The sequence below is a fragment of the Gekko japonicus genome, unplaced genomic scaffold (assembly GCF_001447785.1).
Source record: "Gekko japonicus isolate JY-2015 unplaced genomic scaffold, Gekko_japonicus_V1.1 scaffold671, whole genome shotgun sequence".
In the NCBI taxonomy this organism is placed as follows: domain Eukaryota; kingdom Metazoa; phylum Chordata; class Lepidosauria; order Squamata; family Gekkonidae; genus Gekko; species Gekko japonicus.
Genome location: NW_015168068.1, coordinates 247120 through 269773, shown reverse-complemented (window position 1 = coordinate 269773; position 22654 = coordinate 247120). Strand labels below are relative to the sequence as shown.

The 22654-nt window shown below is 43.1% G+C and overlaps 1 protein-coding gene across 2 annotated transcripts in view; it reads left to right on the top strand.

Annotated features, from left to right (window-relative positions):
* The window catches only part of AGPAT5 (1-acylglycerol-3-phosphate O-acyltransferase 5), an 80004-nt gene extending 75599 nt beyond the window's left edge, over nucleotides 1-4405 (top strand). For both annotated transcript variants that reach the window (XM_015414589.1, XM_015414588.1), the window contains 2 exons: nucleotides 794-917; nucleotides 3155-4405. In XM_015414589.1, coding sequence (XP_015270075.1) covers nucleotides 794-917; nucleotides 3155-3380 — 350 coding nt within the window. In that variant the 3' untranslated portion in view covers nucleotides 3381-4405. The remainder of the gene's footprint in view (nucleotides 1-793; nucleotides 918-3154) is intronic.
* Nucleotides 4406-22654: the final 18249 nt, after the last annotated feature.

The window sequence follows — 22654 nt, the reverse complement described above, 5'->3', positions numbered from 1 at the left end:
AAGTTATATAAAGGTAAAAGTTTCCTTTGCTCGGAAGCTAGTGAAATCCGACTCTAGGGGGCGGTGCTCATCTCCATTTCCAAGCCGAAGAGCCAGCGCTGTCCGAAGACTTCTCTGTGGTCATGTGGCCAGCATGACTAGACGCCGAGGTGCACGGAACACTATTACCTTCCCACCGAAGTGGTACCTATTTATCAACTTGCCATTTCTTGCTTTCAAACTGCTAAGTTGGCAGGAGCTGGGGCCAGAGACAGGAGCTCACGCTGTCACATGGCACTAGGGTCTTGAACTGCCAAACTACAGACCTGGTCTGCAGCTCAGTGTCAACCTCTGAGCCACCGCGGCTCGTTGGAAGTGATATAGACATATGTAAAGCAAGTATAATACTTTTAATGCTTTCCAAAGGAAAATCTATCCAACAATCCTGTTCTAATGATGGGTAGAGCCTCTCTTTGACACAGTACGTTTTCTGCTAATGCAAAGAGTCGTGTGCTAATGTGCCATGTCTCTTCTGCCAGAAGAACACTCATGGAAGAATGCTGTGCCATTAGAAGAAAGGGTACATTGGTTCCAACCCAGGGTTTATAAGAGATGATGACTATTGTTGTTGTTCCTCAGTCACGTCATGCTTTCTTTCCCACCACCCATGAACTACTGATACAAAATGGTGCAGAGCAGCCAGCTTTGAGATAGATAGGAATCCTACTGTGAATTTGCAATAATGAAACATCTTTTCTATAAATCTTGATTCTATATAACCTGGACTATTGATTATATCCATTTGGGTTTTTAGACTTTCTCTGTAAGGAATGCCCAAGAATCCATATTTATGTTGATCGAATTGATGTAAAGGATATTCCAAAAGAACAGATGTACATGAGAAGATGGCTTCATGAACGTTTTGAAATCAAGGATAAGTAAGTAGTTAAAGTTCACTGTACTGCATTTACAGCATCATTGGTCTAGTTTGAGGTTTCTGTTAACCTCAGTGTAGGTTTGTTTATTTAAAACATTTATTAGCCACTCTTCTCCCTTGTGGAATTCAAGGTAGCTTACAATATAAGTTAAACATTATAAAAATACATTAAAAACAATTATAATACCCATAAAAGTCAGAGTTTAATCACTTCAAGTTTGACTGCTGTTAACAAAAGCTAAATCTATCAACTTTGGATAGCTTTTAGTTCTGACCTTTTTATCCTACCCTTCCTCCTCAGAGTTCAGGGCCGTCTATGTGTTTCATCCCTCCTGCATTTTAACCTCAGAACAACCCTGTAAGTTAGGCTTAAAGAGTGTGATTGGCCCATGGTTACCCTTGCTATTTACACAGAATGCTTGTATGTGCTAAAAAGTTTTGTCCATATTAGGTTACATGTGATGATAACATAAGAACATAAGAGACGCCAGTGTTGGATCAGGCCAAAGGCCCATCCAGTCCAACACTCTGTCACACAGTGGCCAAAAATACCAGGGGCCATCAGGAGGACCACCAGTGGGGCCAGGACATTAGAAGCCCTCCCACTGTTGCCCCCCCCCCAAGCACCAAGAAGACAGAGCATCACTTGCCCCAGAGCCTCTATCTATACCTTGTGGCTAATAGCCACTGATGGACCTCTGCTCCATATGCTTATCTAATTCCCTTTTGAAGACATCCATGCTTGTAGCCGCCACCACTTCCTGTGGCAGGGATGGTTTTCCAGTCATCACGCCATCAGGTGTTAAGTGAGAAATCATTAATTTGACTGCTATTGCTGCTGTGAAATGTTGATATAACTCTTCGCTGTTTGTTCTAAGCTAGGGTAGATAACTCTTTTTTTCATTAAAAAATTCCATGTGTTTTTTATGACATGTTTAAATTAGACCATTGGAAACTTAATGTAAAGCAGTTAGAACCTTCCTCTGATGCAAGGACCAGTCATCTTGTGCAGGCAGAGCTCACATCTTCTGCTGTTGTATAACTCCTTGCTTTAAAGGAAGAGTGCATGAAACTGAAACATTGGAACACAGTGACTTAAAAACCTGCCTTTTGTTCCTTGATTACTTAAATCAGCTTGATTCAAATCAGTGCACCATGTCCGAAGCATTAATTTAGGCCTCTTTCAGTAGCACAATATGTTATAAGCAGGGCTTTTTTTGTAGAAAAAGCCCAGCAGGAAATCATTAGCATAATAGGCCACACCCAACAGCAGAAACTCATTAACATATTAGGCTACACCCCGATAGCACAGCTCATTAGCATATTAGGCCACACCCCATGCCTTCCCTTAGCTTGCCCGGGCGCCCCGTGGCTGCAGGAAGCCCAGGCAAGCCCCCCCTTGAAGGGAAGGGAAGGCAGTTCAAACTGCCTCCCCTTGGCTTGCCCGTGGGAAGCCTGGGCAAGCCAGCCCTTAGACAGGCTGGGAAAGGCATGGGGAGGCATTTAAATGTCTCCCCAATCCTTCCAGGGGGGTTTGCTCTCCAGGCCTTCCCACGCAGAGGTTTTGGCTGTAGTGGGTGTGGCCAACTATGAAGCCCACCGGAACTCCGTTCCTGTGCGTTCCTGCCCCAAAATAGCCCTGGTTATAAGAAACATGAGGCTGTTAATAGAAACAGCAACCCTGTGATGAGTCCCCTCCACATACATGCAATCACATGCAGCAGAATCTACAACGTATCATCTCACTGAGCACTCTCTGTCATCACTAATTACACCTAGTGGTTAGGTCAGGGAAATGCATGTTATAATGATCTGATGAGGTAGAAGTTATTAACTCAATAATTTAGTACAGAACTGTCACATTTCTTACAGTTGTGTAGTCCTCGGTGTCTAGAATAAAGTCAATTCATTAATTCTGCCCGGGGGAAAGAACTTTGAAGCTCAAAACTTTGTTCCACATAATTTTCCAGCTGATTAAATACTAGATGGGAAGGGGGAATAGGTAATTGTTGTTGAGGGATGAACTGATGAAGAAACACTAACAGTGTTACATGAAGGGATTGTGTTCGCTCATATGGCCACAATAATTTGTGAGGTCTATTAATTTCAATTATTTTATAATTACATTTAAGGATTTGAAGTCGTATTCTGTGGCACTGAATAATTCCTAACCAAAAGGATATGGTACACAAATGTGACTTTGTTCTGTGTATGTTCTTACTCTTTCTTTGTTCTTAGGTTACTAATAGAATTCTATGATGCAAAAGATTCTAAACGAAGAAACAAGTTCCCTGGGAAGTGTGTTCTTTCCAAACTAAGCCTCAAGAAAACATTGCCATCCTTACTGTTTTTAACTGGCCTGACTGCTAGTATGTTACTGACAGAATCTGGAAGAAAACTTTATGTTAAAACATGGATATATGGGACTTTATTTGGCTGGCTGTGGGTCAGTATTATAGTGTAAGGAGATCCTACAGTCTTACGCACCTTGTCCTGTCTTTCACATCACATAAAAACTCGTTCATGAATTTATAATGAAATGTAAATAAAGCCTTATTAATGGAACTTTGGATAAATTGCGACTTGTGACCTATGGCCATTGTGGGAAACAATCTGTATGTCGTTGTGCTCCTAATTTTTTTTCAAGAAGTCCTGCAGAGGAGCTGTTCTAACACACTGTTTTCCATCCATTAGTGGTTTACCTGTTTGCACATGATTAACATGATAAGTGCTTTGGCCAACAGAAAGAGCTATAGAAGAATGACTTCTTATACTTTTCTGAACAACCCTGACCCCTGGAAAAGGTGCTCTTGCTGGAGCTGGAAGATGCTCTTGAACAATATACCACATGGCATGTGTGACTACAGCAGAAGGGGATATCCATCAGAATCATCCTTCCCATATTCTCATGCCAGCTAGTTTTTTTATTATTAATGAGGCTTCCTTTAGACCTGCAAGAGTGAAGAAAGCATATTGGGCAAACCCCCCCCCCTTCCAGTTTTCCACACTGCCTGGCATAGTATTTTGGAAAGCAACCTAATCCTCATCAGCAGCTTTTCAGAGGTCAGAAGGTTGCTGAGGGACAGGAAGGCACTATAGAATGCCGCAGCTAACTTGCTGTGTTCATGGAAGCTTGAATCAAACTCTTATTTGTTTATAGATAAGTAACTTAAATGGACCAATGAATGTATTTGCTGACAATACACTAGGCTTACAAATGCAATCCAGTCAGCATTCTGGTGGCAAAAGAATGAGGAAGGTTATTTTCCCTCATTTCCCCCATCACTGCAGCACCCCATAATGTTTTTTTTGTCCAGCAGGTTGTTTGGTCCTGCATTGCCTTTCAGGGGGCCTGGAGGGGAAGCCAGGGTACAAAAATGCTTCTACCAATGGAAAGCTGTTAAAATCCACCCCTGTGTGGTTTTTTCTGCCCAAGTTTTGTGGTTCTTTCATTCACAACAATATTATAGCGGTGTTACAAACTAAAAACCAAAGCTAATATCTACCAACATCTTGCTTTTTTATTTCAATCTAGTTTTTCCCAAGTTGGTAGAGTACAAACTATTTTTTAAAAGTCAAAAAGAAGAGGAGACCAAAATAAGAAATTACATTTTGATTGCATTATATTGTTAACTGACTTTAGTTACTTTTGTTCACAAAATGTGTTGCTCTTTTAATTTTACCAACAGATTTCTTGCTTTTTTCAATACCCCTTGGTCTGTAATTACTTTTATTTAATATGTTTAATAATTGAGGCTAAATAATTTGTAATCTGCCTATGCTAGATTCCCAGAATAGAACAGTTACCGTGTCAGAACTACCAATGAATCCAATTAAATATTTACCAAGTGCTCTCTGTGTGTCTGTGTTTAATGAATAAAGTGCTGAAATATCTTTGTGTTTAAATTATAATAATAATATAAATGTCTGTGTATCATTCTAATAATAATCATAGCTATATCAATCAATAATCATAGCTATACCCAACTTGAATCACTTGAGACATTGTGAATTAGGAAGCAAATGCATTAATTAGTGGAGACTGACCACTCGAAGGAAAGGATTGTCAGCTCTTGAAAAAGAGGTGACTTGAAACGTTTGCTGTTGAACATCTGTAGAGCTTTGGTTGTGCTGATGCTTTGAAAGCTTGAAGATCAACAGACATCCCCCCTCAGGGACTTGGTTACTTTAAGGAGGACTTTTTGAACAAGTTCAGAATACTATAGACAATGTAACATTGTTTCATGTCCTTCTCTGGATAATAATGTGATTAAATACGGGACGTCGTTTGTATTTTTTCAAGATGACTTACTTCTGTGATTATTATTAGGATGATACATAGAAGATCATATTATTATTACCGTAATTTAAACACTACGATATTTCAGCACTTTATTCATTAAATATATATACATACATACAGCATTTGGTAAATATTTAATTGGATTCATTGCTAGTTCTGACACGGTAATTGTTCTGTTATATTGTTATTTGCTGTGATCCCAGTTTGTTTATTGCTGTGCTAGATTCCCAGAAGTGCTTGTTAGGACTCTTCAGCCAAGCTACTGTTAACTTATAGTATGTGTGCCATACAGAGTGGTGAACATTCCAGAGTTTCCTGATGCTTCACGGTGGCTTCCCACAAGATAATCACTGTGGATAGGATTACATCTCTTATGAAGAGATGTACAGTATATATTTTATATATACTGTATTCCAATCAGGAATCAAAGCAGGGGCAGGGGGGGTGCCAAGTGTGAAGTTGTCCTTAGTCATATGGAAGCGAGTGGTTGAATGCTGCTATGCAGCTAGTATTGTATTTTATGGTAACAAGGGACATCCACATGTTCTTGCCAAAATGTAAAGTATGTGCCTTTGTCTACTGATTTTGAATGTAACCTAACGTTTCCTGGGCAGAACATTAACACTGTAATTTTGGAATAATTTCAAAGTTTTCACAGTTGGTGTGCACATCTGATAAGCTGAAACTGAGGTACGCAGTTTGCACTGTAGAATATTAGTGGAAAATGCATATTTTATTAGTCTTTCATGTGTTCACAAATACCTTTTTAAGAGCCATTGATTCTTGTAGCTATTATGTTTGGCAACATATTGGGAAAACTATTTCCTGATGTTATAAGGGGCTAAGTGTTAAGTCGGGGAAAGAATCCTACTTCATATTTGTTGCTTTATATTAAACAAGTCAAGATTCTACCATAAAAATGAAATATTAGAGGTTGTTTTTATCTTTTATTAATTTTTCATATGCATCTTCTGCTGGCTTTAATGGGACTTGAATTGTTTTAAGGTCCATCATAAACAGAAATTGTGAAGCATCTTAGATTTTTAAAACGGTAAATGTTTCTGCCACAGTCTGGAATGAGTAAGCAGGGTCTTGTTCTTGTGCATTTCTCCAGAAGTTTGTAAGTATTCTGCACATTTTTATTTCAAACATTAAATGCAATTCATCACTTTGACTTTAGTTCTACAATCCTGATAACTACATCTGACTTTGTGGTTAACAGAAAGACCTGTTGAGAAACTACCTGAAACAATGTTTAGAATAATAGTCTAAAGAACCATGAGTGGTGTCCTACTCAAAGAATGGCTATTTGCCATGTCTTCTACAGCACCCTGAATTGCCAAAAAGCCTACTTCTTAGAGTTGGGGGATCCTCAACACAAGAATGTGTGAGGCTGAAACTCAAATGGGAATCACAGACTCACAAGCATTTGTTGAAGTGGAATTGCTCCTGCTCAAATGGAAACACCTTTGGACCGAACCTATCCCATTGTATTGTGAGACTAAGATACCAAAAGAGGTGCCCTTCAAGGTTAATTAACACTGCCTTACACCATGCCCTAGACCTATAGAACTGTCTTTCAACTTAACTGTCCATATTAACAGCTTTTCTTTGCTTATCTACCAATCCAAGAACCTAAAACCAAAATACACTGTCTTAACCCCAGTGAGGCAGAAGAATTGACTGCAAATTTAATTAGAAACTTAGGCCTGATCCAAATGCCAGATTACCCAGAACACATGCAGTCCCCTATATGCAGCTTATTTTGGACTTAGCATCCTTGGCTTGCTGATACAATTTTTCCAATTTATTTTTAGCAGTGCCATTAATTTGCTTGAGGCATTGCATGCCATTTGACAAGATGCAGAAGTCACTTTGTATCTTTAAAAAGCAGTATGGCTGTTCATCATTTTGGGTCTGTCTTAAAATATATTTAAAGTGTGTGGCAGTAGTTTTGTGCCTAGATTGGTCACCAAAAATTGTTTTCAGTGATAGGAGTCAGACTTCATTGTCCAGCATAACAGAACGAGAGTCCAGTCACACCTTAAAGACCAACAGAACAGTTCTTGGCCCATTGCTATGATTAGCAAAATACCATCATTTATGTAAAATGCTAATGCCTGCAGAATAAACTATTCAAATGGCAAGTTTTGCAAAGGTGTTCAGTTTACATAATTTATTCACTATGTAGAAATCATTACTTTATTGTAGGGGCTTCCAGCAAGTCTTTGGAGGTCTCCTGATTGTAAAAGATATAATATCCCAGAGAATGGCTCATTGTGATTCTTGGAAAACAAACAAGCACTGTATAAAGCACTGTATAAATAACACAGACCATGGAGTGCACAAAAGTCATGCAACGGAAAATTATAACAAAAGCAAAAATAACAAGGGACCACATATATCAGTAAAGCAAGATTACATCATAAATGTGCAAGTCCATAAATAGTATACATAAGTTCATAAGTAGTTGACGAAGACTCCGGATTTTGATCCATTTCGAGGGTTCTTCTTCAAAGAGTTCAAACTACTAGAATTCTAAGTAAAGTCCAAACCATTATTATCATATTAACAATAAACAAAACCATATCCTATATACCAAAAGGTAAATATTACCTTCATAAAGTACTGATAATGTACAGAAGACTTCAATCATGTATATGTAGGAAAAATCCTACATACAGGTCCTCACGCCTGTTATTCGGCCTAAAGGAAAGTCTGAAGGTCTTGGGAGGGTACTCTGGGCCTTCTCAAGGGAACCTAAATCCAGAGTGGTGGCATCGTCAGGTGACACCCCACCTGAGTCGTGACAGTTATAATATAATTTTGCTTTGCATGACCTTTGTGCACTCCATGGTCTGCGTTATTTATACAGTGCTTGTTTGTTTTCTGTACTCAGTATACTGTGTTATCATTGTGATTCTTCACATTCTAATCCAGGAGCCCCCCCAACCTTTTTGATCCTGTGGGGACCTTTGAAATTCTGGTTTAAAAATGTTTTTAAAAAATTAAAAAGGAAATTCCGGCACAGGATGGTGGACATACCACACAATGGCTGCCACAGAAGATGGAGCCAACCACAAAATGGCCACTACACATGGTGGAGCCACACAGAGATAGCCCAAATGCCGGGAACGAGCAGTAATTAAAAAAAATACACTGGGAAATAAGAGAGAATAAAACCAACACTGTAGTGGCAACTGCTGTGGAAGCATTGTTAATTTAATCTGCACAGCCAATCAGACACCCAGGTGGCCAGGAGCCCCACCTACTTTCTAAAAACACTTTGTGGGCACCAGGAAAGGTGCTGGCAGGGCACCACATTGGGGACACCTGCTCTAATCTACACCAGGTCAGGGCAATGTTCTCATGCATGAGTTGAGAAATGTCATTAGATCAAAAGGGCAGCAATTTAGAGTATCTTGACATGAGATCCCTTGGACTTAATCTGTATTTGCGAAGTCATTCTATAATGGCAGAGAAGCTTATAATGATATAAAAAATATGAGTATGATTTTGCCTGGCAGAAACAGCAAAATATCTTAATTCTACCATTTGTGCCAGGCCCATTCACATTCATGCAATCCCAGAAACACAGGAACTGCTTAGTCACAGTACAGCCTCATCTGGATGGTAAAAGTGTATGAAGTGAGCAACCAGATGATAATTCTGTGGACTTTTTCATACAATTGGTGAAAGAGCCACATACTTGCCCTGCTATCTATGTGTCTGTTTTGTTTCACATATGTTCCCCAGTATACGGTTTGCTAACCAGCTGTCCTGGTTTTGATTTTAGCTATATTTGTCAAAGCTTTTACAGAGTCTAAAGCAAACATGATTGTCAGCTTTGGGAGACAGGTGTCAGTTATGTTAGAATACAGAGCAAATGCAGAATACCAAAGAACAGTTAAGTGGTTTTGCATTCATTGAAAACCAGGTGGGGCCCTGTGAGGAATCTCAGGAAGGGAAAACAATCGGGAAATCCACAACAAATCTTTCCCTCCTGGATCCTGTAAACTCTAAAACTGACTCTCAGCATTCTATGTTTCTTAAACATAGTTAGTTCTCATTGGATTTGGGGAGAGGCAGTATTCTTGTGGTTAATTTACAAAGTCACATTTTTCTGCATACTTGAGTATGTACATAGAAACACCTACCTTATTTTTGAGGAGTTAGGCTTTGTTGCTTTTGTTATAACGGGGCTAGCCGCTTTATTATTGCAAGTGATATGTACTTTGATTTGGGGTATTTGTGTTCTGCATCTTGTAGTTCATATAAATGTTTCTTTGGCAAGTGATCTGGCAGCGACTCTTGTCAATTTAAGCACAAAATCTCTCTCATGAAAGGGTCATGATCTGTAGTTATGGGAGAGATTCTGTTGCTTGTATTATGGAAACTATAAGAGCTGATGCCAAAATTATGTTAAACATGCATTCCAGTAGAAACCTCTTTCAAAGGATCACTCTATTGATTTTGAAAGTGTGCAGTTGTAAGTAAATATTGAAACTGGAACAAACCTTCTTAAATGATCACTGTGTCTGACCCAATGTGTAATGTGGAAACTGGCTGCCATTAGTCTTTGGGGGGGAGGGTGTCATCAACAAACGCGTTTATTATGTGCTAAAAGCTATGCTGTTTCAAGGAAATCAGAATTTTTAGCAACAATTCTATGTGAAGCAGCCAGCCTTTTTATATATTACTAGCCTGCTACCCATGCTTCACTACAGTATTTAAGTTCCGTAAATCCAGTTATAATACTGATGATGTGAAATTTGAAATGTGACAGAGAAGATTGTAGTGTAAGAAATGAAGGCCACATATGTACTCCCCCCCCTCTACTGAAGGACCTCTCTCTAGACCACATTGGTGGTTCTGCCCTCAGGTGCTAGGATCACCAGGCTGCTTGACGAGTTCACTCTGGAGCAGCCCACATAGAACTGTCCATTTAAGAAGCAGTCGTTTGAAAGTCAACTCCAACTACCTTTCATGAAAGTGATGGCCTCTCTACTTGGGTTCCTGCATTGTTTTGCTCATATGGAGACTGTTGTTCTGAGCACCTCAGGGTGATCTTGCTGGTACTTGGCAAGTGCAGCTCAGTGCATTGCAGGAGTACTATGTGCAAATGTCTTTGCCGCATTCCTAAGTTGCCTCCTCCTTGTAGCGTTGGGGCATCTGGCTCAACGTTTGCCAGGAGCTTTTGGGGGAGCAGTGAGAGGTGTGACGGGGAGTTGGTGTGAGGGAGTAGTGATGCGGTAGACATTTCTTCAGGTTCATGAGGGAGGCATGCATCAAAATGGCTCCTAGAAATGTCCTTTACTATCTCCCCATAAACATTCATACCCTGGCCCTGCTCCTACACCTGACAGACACCGGCCTGTCTGGTGTTGGGGGGGGATTGTATTTAAAGGCATCAGGGAGGCTGGGCCAGCAGCAGTGCTAAGGCAGTCCTGCTGAGCAAACCTCCTCAGCGGCTCTAAGCATCCCACCTCCTCTCCTACACCTGACAGGCAGCTGCCTGTCCAGTGTAGGACAGGTAGGGGAGAGGAGTATTAGAAGCCACTGTGGAGGCAGGACTGGCAGGATCACTAAGGCGTTACTGCTGGGGCAGGCTCCCTTGTGGCTTTAAGCACCCTGCAACTACTGCTGCACCTGACAGACAACCACCTGTTAGGTGTAGGAGGTGGGGGGAGTGTGTTAGAAGCCATCCCACATCCTCTTCTACACCTGACAGGCAGCTGCCTGTCCAGTGTAGGAGGGGGAGAAGTGTTAGAAGCCACTGCGGAGGTGGGGCTGTGACTGCCAAACAACCATCTGTTAGATGTAGGAGGTGGGGGGAGTGTGTTGGAAGCCATCAGAGAGGTTAGGCCAGCAGCTTTGCTTCACCTCACAGGTGGTTCTTGGCCACTCCTGATTTCCTCAACTGTCATTAGCTCTTTGCAGTCCCCTGTAACTGTTGGGGGTTTTTTTTACCTCAGAATACTGAGCTCTGCAGCTGACCAATTAGAGAGTGGGGGGTGCAGAGAGGCAGCTGCCTGGCAGCTGCATAGGAATCAATGGAGGGAGCACATTTCCCCCTTTTTGACCCACTTAGAGGTCAAATTTCTAAAAATCCCTTCTTAGCGAGCACCTACGCCACGGTAGGAGTGCTGTCCCCGAATTTGGTGTCTCTAGGTTAGGGATGTGCATTCAGTTCGTCTGAACCGAATGCACCCCCGAAAATGGCCCATTCGGGCCCGTTTCGGGCTGCTGCAGGCCGATTCAGATTCTCTGATCTTAATCGGCTTCCCGCCAAATTTCGGTGGCAATTTGTCCCCATTATATCCTATGGGCTGTTGAAGTCAATGGCGAAAACATAGGGTATATTCTGGGGGGTGCAGGGGAGGGGGTTTGAGGGAGAGGCTCCAAACTTGCAGGGTAGCTGCTGGGGCCTCTCCCCAAAATACCCACCAAGCTTTAAGAACATTGAACCAGGGGGTCCAATTCTACGGGCCTCCAAACAGGTTGCCCCATCCCTTCCATTGTTCTCTATGTGTGGGGGGGGAAAGTAACATTTTTCCCACCATAGAGAACAATGGAGGGGATGGGGGCAACCAGTTTGGGATGAGTGCTGTATTTCTCATTTGTCTACTTGTTGAGTCATTTAACTGTTATCCACAGTTTGCCATTGGCTTGGTTGTAGTTGTAGACTTACCTGGTTTTGTTGTGTGGAGTGTGTGTCTTCGCGGGTCTCCTGTTGTTTGTGCTGACATTTGAGGCTTTGTCTGTCTCAAGGGTAGTCTGTGGAAAGGGAAGAGTGAGTTCATGTTAGGAAGTGAGGATTCATGGTTTAACGATGAGACAGGGAGTTGTTTTGTCTAAAGTGGCTCCCCACTGCGCTCTTTCAAGCCTCTCTCAAGGTTGCCTTTTTTTGTAGACTCCCTGTTTTCCTTTGTTCTAACTTTTCTGTAACCTTCCCTTTGTTTTGCAAACTTACATGGTCATCCAACGTGTACGGTGTGTGTTTTCTCACATCCGTGTTAGTGTCTTCTGAGTCATGAGGTTCTCTGTATCTCAAGTGTAGTCTGTGGAAAGGGAAAGGATTACAATTTTAAAACATATTCAAGATATAACTGGCTTTCTCTTACCTTTTGATCCTGTTGTACTTTTGCAGAATCTCTGGCTGGATAATAAAGCACCTACAATCAGAAGAGAGTTGATTAGCATATTATTGACAGCAGCCAAAGTTATATTTGCTCGCAACTGGAAAGCTACCAAACCACCTACAGTCAACCAATGGCACATCACTGTATGGGATTATTTCCTATTAGAGAAATGCTTAGTATACTTCGATGTAGGTCGTAATGAGAGAGAGCTCTATAACCTGCTAGAAAAATGGTCCCTATTTTTAGAGAAAACAGGTTTGATAAACAGAATTATATATAAAGAGGATATGCTTCCCACATGTAATTCTGCCATATGATAAATAAATAATAAATAGAGGATGAGGACCCAACCAGTGTAAAGGGCTTTGAAGATGTCTTTGTTACAACTACGGGGCTTACATTTGCTAACTGCTGGCTGCATAGTGCCACAGTATGTTCCCTGTCATTTATAGTGTATAGTATAGTCAGATGGTAACTATATAGTATAGTCAGATGGTAACCGTAAACTGAGCTTGTTGTTCCTGTGTGGTCCTTGCATCTGTCAAACACCTTCATTATGCTGTGTGCAACTTTGCTGCTCTTCCTCTACCGATATGTACAGATTGGTAACTTCCATTTCAGTGCATCTGAAGAGGTGTGCAGACACATGAAAGCTTATACCTTGAATAAAGAGTGTTGTTGGTCTTCAAGGTGCCCCTGGACTCGAACTGTGTTGTGCTGCTTCAGGCCAACAGGGCTACGCCACCTGAATGTTTCCCTGAGAATGGTAGAAAAGGAGCCTCGTCAAAAGCATCACAGCAGCAGGTGACCAGGCTCCTCCTCCTCCTCGAGGGGCTGGCCCAGTGGTCCCTCCTCCCCACTTCTGCAGCCCCCCCCCCCCACTAGGAAGGGCTTCAGCAGGCCTGCCGGAGAAGCCCCGGGGAGATATTTAAATGTCTCCCCGTGCCCTTCCTAGCTTGCCTCCCTTGGTGGGTGAGCTAGGAAGGGCATGGAGGGGCTCTGTCAGGTTTCTCTGGAGTTCGGGCCAGCGTGCAGCTCTGTGCCATGCCCCCCCCGGCCCCCTGACAACAGGGAAAGGAGGCTACTGACCTTGGGAAATAGTCCGGGCTGTAGAAGAGTCACCGGGCTGTAGAAGAGGCCAGGACAGGCAGCCTCGTGGGAGTCTCAGCAGAGGCGGGCTGTCGTGTTCTCTCCTGAGAATCTGTCTCCTGAGGAGATTTTTGGCATCCGCAGGTTCTGTGGGCAGGACTCAGGCAACTCAGCCACTTGCTAGGGAAGACCCTCTGAGTGACAGATCTGGGAGCCAACTCATTTGGAAGCGTGTTTGGAATGTTCAGGGGAGTCCATGACCAAAACAGAATCTCTATATATAATAGTTGTCTTTTGGTGGTGGCACATTGCTGTACATTCCACACGCTCCCAAATCAGTAGGCTCCCTGATGTGTCACTCAGAAGCTGACCCTATCCACTGGCTGCATTGCCTGAGTCCTGCCTCCAACATTCTAAACAGTTTGCTGTTCCTCTCCCCCCATAGCCAGTCGGAACACAGAGGTCATTTGCATATGTGGCCTGATTGGCCTTTGCCTCTAACATTCCAAACTGTTTGCTGTTGCTGTTGGGAGTCACTGAACGTGTCCTGAGGTAAAATACATACCTCAATCTTCCCTTAAACGGTCACTAGAGTTGCCACTCTCCCTGTGGGGCCTGGAGATCTCCCAGAAATCACCATGTTCCCCAGCCACAGCACTTCATTTCTCCTACAGAAAATTTCCCAGCTATTACAACTGATCTCCAGATGACCAAGATCAGTTCTCCTGGAGACAATGGCTACTTTGGGAAGTGGGCTCTATGGCATTATACCCTGCTGAGGTCCCTCTGCACCCCAAATCCTGCCCTCCCCAGGCTCTACCCCTCAAATCTACAGGTATTTCACAACCCAGAGTTGGCAACCGTGTAATCGGCTATGGAACCACTTTCCAGACCCTTGGAACCCAGAAAACATGGCATAGTAGGAGGCGCTTTTCTACCTTAGCTGCCACTGCATAACACCCCCCTCTCCCCAGAAAAAATAAGTCAGAGGTGGAGGGAACCATACCTGTTACTATGAGGCTATCCTCCCATACTACCCACTTGGGGCAGCAAAATGACTTGAGACAGCCCTGCAGAAGGAAAGAAACATGGGTTTCCTCCCTCTATTTCCCCCTTCCCTCTGCCACCCCACCAGCCACAGCCAGGACACTCATCTGGAGCTTCCTTCTAGAGCTCGTTGTATTTCTTCCCACAACGGACCTTTCTCCTAGTTATATATAATGATTAAGGTCCTGAATTGAAAGCCTTTCAATTACAAGGGTGAAAATATGTTACTAGCAAGCTATTCAAACCTTGTGTTCAGATGTCAAGGCTCAGTTTGGACTGCTGTATAAAAACACTATATTCAGAAATATTGGAGAAGAGCAAGTTTTGGCAAAATGTTCTCTTATTGTGAGGAACAGGCATTCTGGATAAACAGTGCACACTTCAAACGCTTTACAAACTGGATATGACTCGCTCGAACGTAAGAGAATGTTTAGGTCTTTTATTATGCAAGCTGTCATAACCTAGCAGATGTCACCTGAATCAACATTCAGTAGCATATCAGAATTACAAATCATTTTGGGAAATGAGGAATGATTTTTTAAAAATAATTAAATCTCATTGCCTTGAAAGTTCTCTCCTTCCTGAAGAAATAGACTAGCTGAAAAATTTTGCTATCATTCATTACATATCACAGTGAGTCTAATCTTTCTGTATGCTAATGTGTTTCCATTTTAATTTCTGTCCAGTATAGGGAAAAAAACTTGTCAATGCTCAAAAAATGAGGCAGTATTTGGTTGCCACTGTTTCATCATGCAACAGGATTCATTCATTAACTGGCATCAGATTAAAGATCCATGTAATGTCTCCAGAAGAGCCCCCAGAATAGATGTGATGGATGAGGTCCTATGAAATCAGGGTCCACAGAGATCTGTGCATACTTTGTGCATGCAGACATTCAAACATACAGGTTTCTGATTGTGGTCAAAACCATGTGCAGGAGGCTGGTAGAACATGTCTCTGGGAACAGTATTTTCTTTCATGGAAGTATGTGCACATCATTTTAGCCCTGGGTGGGAGGGGTGTGAAACACCAATGAATGTGCATGAAGCTGAGAGGGTATGAGCCATGGGAAAGTCTATATGGCTGCAGTCACACACACTAAATCCATTTTCAATGCAGTTTCCAACAGGATTTTGTTAGTTCACACACAATTCAGTTGGAAAGTGCACTAAAAGTGGGTTATTTAGTTCGTGTGACCACAGCCTAAGATACTAAGGTAATGCCTTAGTATTACCATATGTCACAGCACAGCACAGGTCCTGTTTCTTGTGGTTAATTTACAGAGTCATGTTATACATAACTGAGTTCCCAGAGCATGTAAAGACCCCTACTTTGTCTGTGGTTAGTCATCACACAGTGGCCTTACTATAAGATGTTACAACAAGCTGTGAAGAGTGGAGGGAAGATATGGAAATCCCATCCCAGTCTTCAGAATCTCCCTCTAGGATTTTCTATGCTCCCTGACATTTTCTATGTCCCTGCCTCCCCACTTTTAACTGATGCTCAACTATGGTCAATCTTCTGTCCCTTCTGGACTATTTTCAGTCCATTTTTTAAACTCATATTCTTCTGTTTAGCTGGGGAGTCTCCATAATGGATAGACAGGTCTAGCACATCTCTGAGTGCCCCCATTAAGTTTCTTTTCCCATGATGGGCAGCTAGTTTATTGTTATGTATAGTTATAGCATCAGCCCTCCATATATATACCACCCTTTCCAGAAGGAGTTCAGAGCAACATATATGATTCTTTCCCCCACTTACCCACGTATTATCCTCCCTGAGAGGTAGATTATGCTGAAAGAGAACGATAAGGCCCAAACTCATCCTGTGAGCTTCATGGCAGAGTGATGATTTGAATTCAGATTTCCCCAGTCCTTGTTGGACACTATCCACTACACCTGAACACTTCCTTTCTGTCCAATTGCCTAGATTAATTTCCTCTGGCATTGCCGCTGAAACAAATGGAACAGAAATGAAGCTTTTTAAAAGATCAGAGAAAAGAAAGCTTTGGCATGCAACCTATTTAAATTGGGTTAATTATGAATGACAGCAGGTATACCTGAGGGCACTGATGCCTAATGTGAGAGACTATTGGGGGAAATAGCAGCCTCATCCCAAAAGTACTTTCTTGAAGTGAGAGGGTTTATGGTGGTGCTGTGGGGGCAGGTAGGTAATATACAGGAGGACTCTAAAGTTGGAGGTCTGACCACCAATTCAAGGGATTGGCAGCACCTTCCACTAACATCATTGTGTGCAACATTAAGCCTGAACTGTCTGGGGCAGTGATGCTCTGTATTCTTGGTGCTTGGAGGGGCAACAGTGGGAGGGCTTTTGGAGTTCTGGCCTTGCTGGTGGATCTCCTGATGGCACCTGGGTTTTAGCCACTGTGTGACACAGAGTGTTAGACTGGATGGACCATTGGCTTGATCCAACATAGCTTCTCTTATATTCTTATGTAACAGAGAATTTTAAGGCTGTGGTACAAGGATTTCAAACTGATAACTTGTCTATGTTTTTCTTTCTAACACTTGTACTTTGTCCAGGGCATGGATGTTTATTTTCACACTTCATTTCCAGCAAAATAGATGATGGTTCTTTCTAGCACAGTGATATAGGAAAAGGTGAAGGAAAAGATGAAGGAGGATAAGCCATATAACTGGTGTTTGGTGGACACAGACCTTTTGAAGGTGACAAGCGTAGAGGAATACTCAAATCTTGGAGGGTGTGTGTGATGACCCCTTATATGGGGAGGTCTGGTTTCCTAGCCATTGCTGGTGTGATCGCACCGCGCCGCTTCTTTGCCGTGCTGCAGGATCATCGTGTGATCGCCACCCTCGTTTACCCGCCAGCGCCGAGGGAAGGACCTGTGGTGTGCCGCCGGTGCGTCTGATCGTGTAATCGCGGATCAAACTGCGCCGGGGCAATTAGCCACGCCTCCCCCCCCCCGCGATATCCGGCCCGTGTGACCGGGGCCTATGTTTTTCTTTCTAACACTTGTACTTTGTCCAGGGCATGGATGTTTATTTTCACACTTCATTTCCAGCAAAATGGCTGATGGTTCTTTCTAGCATAGTGATATAGGAAAAGATGAAGGAGGATAAGCCATATAACTGGTGGACACAGACCTTTTGAAGGTGACAAGCGTAGAGGAATACTCAAATCTTGGAGGGGGAAAAGGTTCAGGTTCAGGTTCCCCCTTAAGCTGGCCAGGGCTAGAAACAATGTGCTAGGATGGATCAAGAATAAAATCTCTGGAGCCCTGACCTGGATAGCCCAGGTATGCCTGATCTCATCAGATCTCAGAAGCTAAGGATGGTCGACTCTGGCAAGTACTTAGATGGGAGACCTCCTTGAAATACCAGCAGTCAGGAGGCGCGGGCAGGCCTTATTCAGCCACCTCTCTGAATATCCTCCAGGCCCCCAGTAGGGGTCAGTCACCAGAGGTCGCCATGACTTCCAGGTGCACATGCGCACACACACACAACAACAACTGCAAAAGCAAAGAATAGAATTTCCAGTAAAAACAAAAACAAAGCCTTAGCCCGTCCTTGTGCTAATGTTTCTGAAGCCAATTTTTTTGACACATAATTAAGTAATAGATGGGTTTAATTCCTTCTGAGGGGGGAATCCAGGAAAGAATTCAGTAATGTATTTCCCACACACATCATTAAATCAGTCCTGGGAGCTCCCTTATCCCCCTTAAGCTGGCCAGGGCTAGAAACAATGTGCTAGGATGGATCAAGAATAAAATCTCTGGAGCCCTGACCTGGATAGCCCAGGTATGCCTGATCTCATCAGATCTCAGAAGCTAAGGATGGTCGACTCTGGCAAGTACTTAGATGGGAGACCTCCTTGAAATACCAGCAGTCAGGAGGCGCGGGCAGGCGTTATTCAGCCACCTCTCTGAATATCCTCCAGGCTCCCAGTAGGGGTCAGTCACCAGAGGTCACCATGGCTTCCAGGTGCACATGCACACACACAACAACCCCAAAAGCAAAGAATAGAATCTCCAGTGAAAACAAAAACAAAGCCTTAGCCCAGCCTTGGGCTAATGTTTCTGAAGCCAATTTATTTGACACATAATTAAGTAATAAATGGGTTTAATTCCTTCTGAGGGGGGAATCCAGGAAAGAATTCAGTAATGTATTTCCCACACACATCATTAAATCAGTCCTGGGAGCTCCCTTATTTGAGTGATGGGAGCTGATTTTATGTCGCACAAAATGTCTTCTGAAAAAGTTGCAACATCAAGGGAGATATAAATTGAGCTTCCTTCAGTCTGTTTCTGTTAGTTTTTGACACCTCTTATCTGTGATTAATGTCCCTTGCTGCTGATATCTCAAAATATCAACGTAAACAAATTGTGCATGGAATATATGTACAACTTACTTCCACCAAGACCCAAGTGTTACTTTGAGCTAGTTTTCTTTTTCCTCAGTGACATCCAGTGCCTATTTCAGAATTTAAATCAACACCTTCTTAAAACTTTAGCAGCTGCAGGGATTTACAGCAAGTTCTTAAAATCTGCCTGGCTATGATAAGAGACAATAGTATGCAATAATTTTCCCAGGGTACTTCATTTTTTTGTAACTAGATACGTGTTTCGAATCTTCTAACAGAGTAACATAAGAATCATATTGAGTGGTCTTCAATGTGTCTTAAGATGTTTGATGGGTATTTTTCATTTCTTTTAGTCTGTAAAAAGTCCAGTGAAGGTACTTAGTGCATTCTCTAATCCTGGGGTGGCCAAACTTTCTTAATGTAAGAGCCACGTAGAATAAATGCCCGATGTTTGAGAGCTGCAAGACATGAACAATTATTACACATGTTTTTATTGAAAAATATGCAAATTTGCTTTTTATTAACATTAAATGAGACTGCCAAAAATAAAAACAAAAGGGGTAAAAACAGATATAGCTTTAAATGCATTCTCCAAGCCCCACCTACCCATTCCCCGCTGGCTGGCTTGGCAAAGGGGTTTAAAGAGACAAATGCCTTCTCCCAAGCTGGACGGTGGGGGGAGGGGGCTTTGAAAACGCATTTAAAGTTAGTTGCTTTCTTTCTCTGCTCTCCCCCCCACACACACATCTCAAGCCTACCCAGGGAGGGGAACACTGGCTGCGGAAGGGAAGACCGATTGGTCTTCGCTTCCCCAACCGCCCTGCCAAGAGCCACACAATATATGTGAAACAGCCGCATGGGGCTCCTGAGCCATAGTTTGGCCATCCCTGCTCTAATCAATAAAATGTAACTGAATAAAACAATAAACCTTAGTATCTTTTGTCTGCCAAAAATAATAAATAAAAGACATGGTAGAGCAGAGGTGTCAAACTCATTTGTCACATGGGCTGGATCTGACATAAATGTCACATAAATGTCAGGGCAGGCCATGTATGACAGAAAATGTAATGCCAGGTACTGGAGATATTGCACCACTGGCTGTGACCATACCCCTCCTCAGCAGATTTCGGGGCCAAACCAGCCCTCCTTGCCCCCTATAGTTGCTAACTCTGGGTTGGGCAATCCCTGGAGATCTAGGGGAAGACCTTGGGGAGGGCCTGCATTTGAGGAAGGGAGGAACTTCAGCAGGGGGTATGATACCCTAATATAGGTCCTTCTGGTCCTAATTTGGACTGGTTCCCCCCCCCAGTTGCTCACGGGCCAGATAAGAGCCCTGGATGGGCCAGTTCTGGCCCCCAGAATGTATGTTTGGTATGTCTGTGGTAGAGAGTGATTTTTATACACTAGCTCTTAACGTTATAAACTGTTTTTGATATGTAGGGGGGGGGATCTAGTATTGCTGAACAAAAGGGATTGTGTTCTGTAATGTGTAGGTGTATTATAGTCAACTCCTTTGGAACTGCTCTGTAAATTATTTTGTTTTACAAAAATGAACATTCTTCACCATAATTGGTTTGGGTTTTTTGTTGGGAGGTACTTGGGATCGATTAGTGAGCGATGCACTGTAGTTATGAGGGAACCAGTATCTTGCCAGGCTTCTACTTCTTGGCCATCTACCCAGACCTCCTTCCGGTGGCACTGGGGAATATACTCTGGATCAAATACAGGAGGGACAGCTTGGTTGGTTACCAGCATCAGGTGGTACTTCTCCCATCAGGAGAAGGGAGGCAGGTAAGGTGCCTGAATGAAGTAGAAGGGATTGTGCTTCCTGTGGCCCAGCTACCAATCAGCTGCAAAGGCTGGAGTGGATCGTGGAAGGTAGCTGTGCACAATTATACCCTGGAGCCATGTTTGTGGGGGAAGATTTAGCAGAGCACATGACCATGGAACCCAAAGTCCACGAACCTGAACTGGCAGGAAAGGAGGCCAAGCCAGAGGAAGATGTCTACCTGCAGTTCTTAAAGGACTTTGAATATGTTCCGGGGCAACCCAGCCGGCAAACCGATGTCTACCTGCAGTTCTTAAAGGACTTTAAAGATACTCCCGAGGAATCCAGCCGGCAAACCGATGTCTACAAAGGGGTGTTAACCCATCGTCAGTCTATGAAGCAGCAGCAAGGTGAGCACACCCCAGCAACTTCTTCAGACCCTGTTGTAGAGCCGACAGTGGTAAAGTCTCCTCCAGTGATTCCGTCTGCATTTCAGAAGGATCAAGAGGAAGATGCCAGCCTGGAAGAAGTCTGTATCAACTTTGATTCCATATTCCCATCTGATTTGGGTGACGTGCCACTCAACTATGTGGCTCAAACTAGTGAACAACAGCATCAGCAACCACCCCTAGAACATAACACTACTGAGAAAACTGAATGTATGGCAGTTCTAAAGCCCTTTGAAAGGAGTTCCACTGTTGGAACAGAAAAGGCAAGAGTTGTGAAGCAGCCTGAAGAGGAGAACAGTAGGCTGACTTGCGTAAATGACCATCAGAGTGGAGAAAAAGAGAGCCCATTGTTCCTCAAGACTGAGTTTGCAGTGCCAGTACAAAGTTCCATTAACGGTAACCACAAAAGTCAACCTGACACCAGCAGGAGAAGGAAATTTGATGAAGAATCTCTGGAGCGCTTTAGTAGCATGCCAGGTCCAGTGGTTCCTACTACTGTGACAAAAACATTTGAACCAGAAACAGGCAGTGATCTTTCTATGTATGAAGCTTTGAGAAACACCATTTATTCTGAAGTAGCTACACTGATGTCTCAAAATGAATCTCGCCCTCAGCTTCTACTTGAGCTTCTTCAGAACCTTCAGATGCTAAATTCAGACTATTTGAGACAAAGAGCACTGAAGACGTTACAAGATGTAGTAGTCAGGCATACATCTGAAGGCGGCACAGAAGCAGAATGTCCAAAACCTCTGAACTCAGTGGCATGGTTAGGATCCAATTCAGAACTTACTCCCAGCAAAAACCTTGCCACTACAAATGATGAGACATTTGCGAAGAACTTTAACCCAGGAGGGCCTGCAATGAATTAACCTTACGTTGCATTCTCGTTAATGTTGATCCTAATATTGTTTACTGTTTATTATTGTTTGTTTATGTATAAGTGGCTGAACCGGCACAGATCACGGTTATGCAGCCCTCATCAGTGGGGTTCCTGATGGCTGGACCCCATGATTTGGTCTGGTGGGGTGTGTGTCATGATCTGTGTAGGCCTCTGGAGATCTGTGCATGACTCGGAGAAAAACCTGAGGCCTAGGGCCCAGGAGAGGCCTGTGTGGTAGTAGAAAAGCAAGCTGCCTACAATTCCCACAATGCCTAGAACCAACTGCAACCAATGGGGATACTGGAAGTCTCTGAGGAGCTGTGTTCTTATACATGGTGGTCAGTTTAACTGGCATTCTTTTCTCTGCGGTCTTGCCTCACACAGGAGTAAACTGAGGAGACTGGTCTGGGAAAAAGTTCCCTCACTGGAAGAGTGAGTACAGGACAAGCCTCGGGTATAGAGGTCTGTAGGCCTGAAGTAGTAACAGTTAAAGTGAAGTAGTTCGTCGTGTTAGGTTTGATTATTTTTCCTTTAAGCACTGTTATACCTTTAAAGCACCTTGCCTTATTTGCCTTGCCCCAGTATTGTTTTAATAAACCATTGTTTTATTCTCTGCCTGATCATCACACCTGTGTTCTCTTGGCTGTAAAAGGGGCATTTTGGTTGGGCTTGAGATGGTACCCTGGGCCTTCTCAAGGGACCATAAGCCCAGGGTGGTG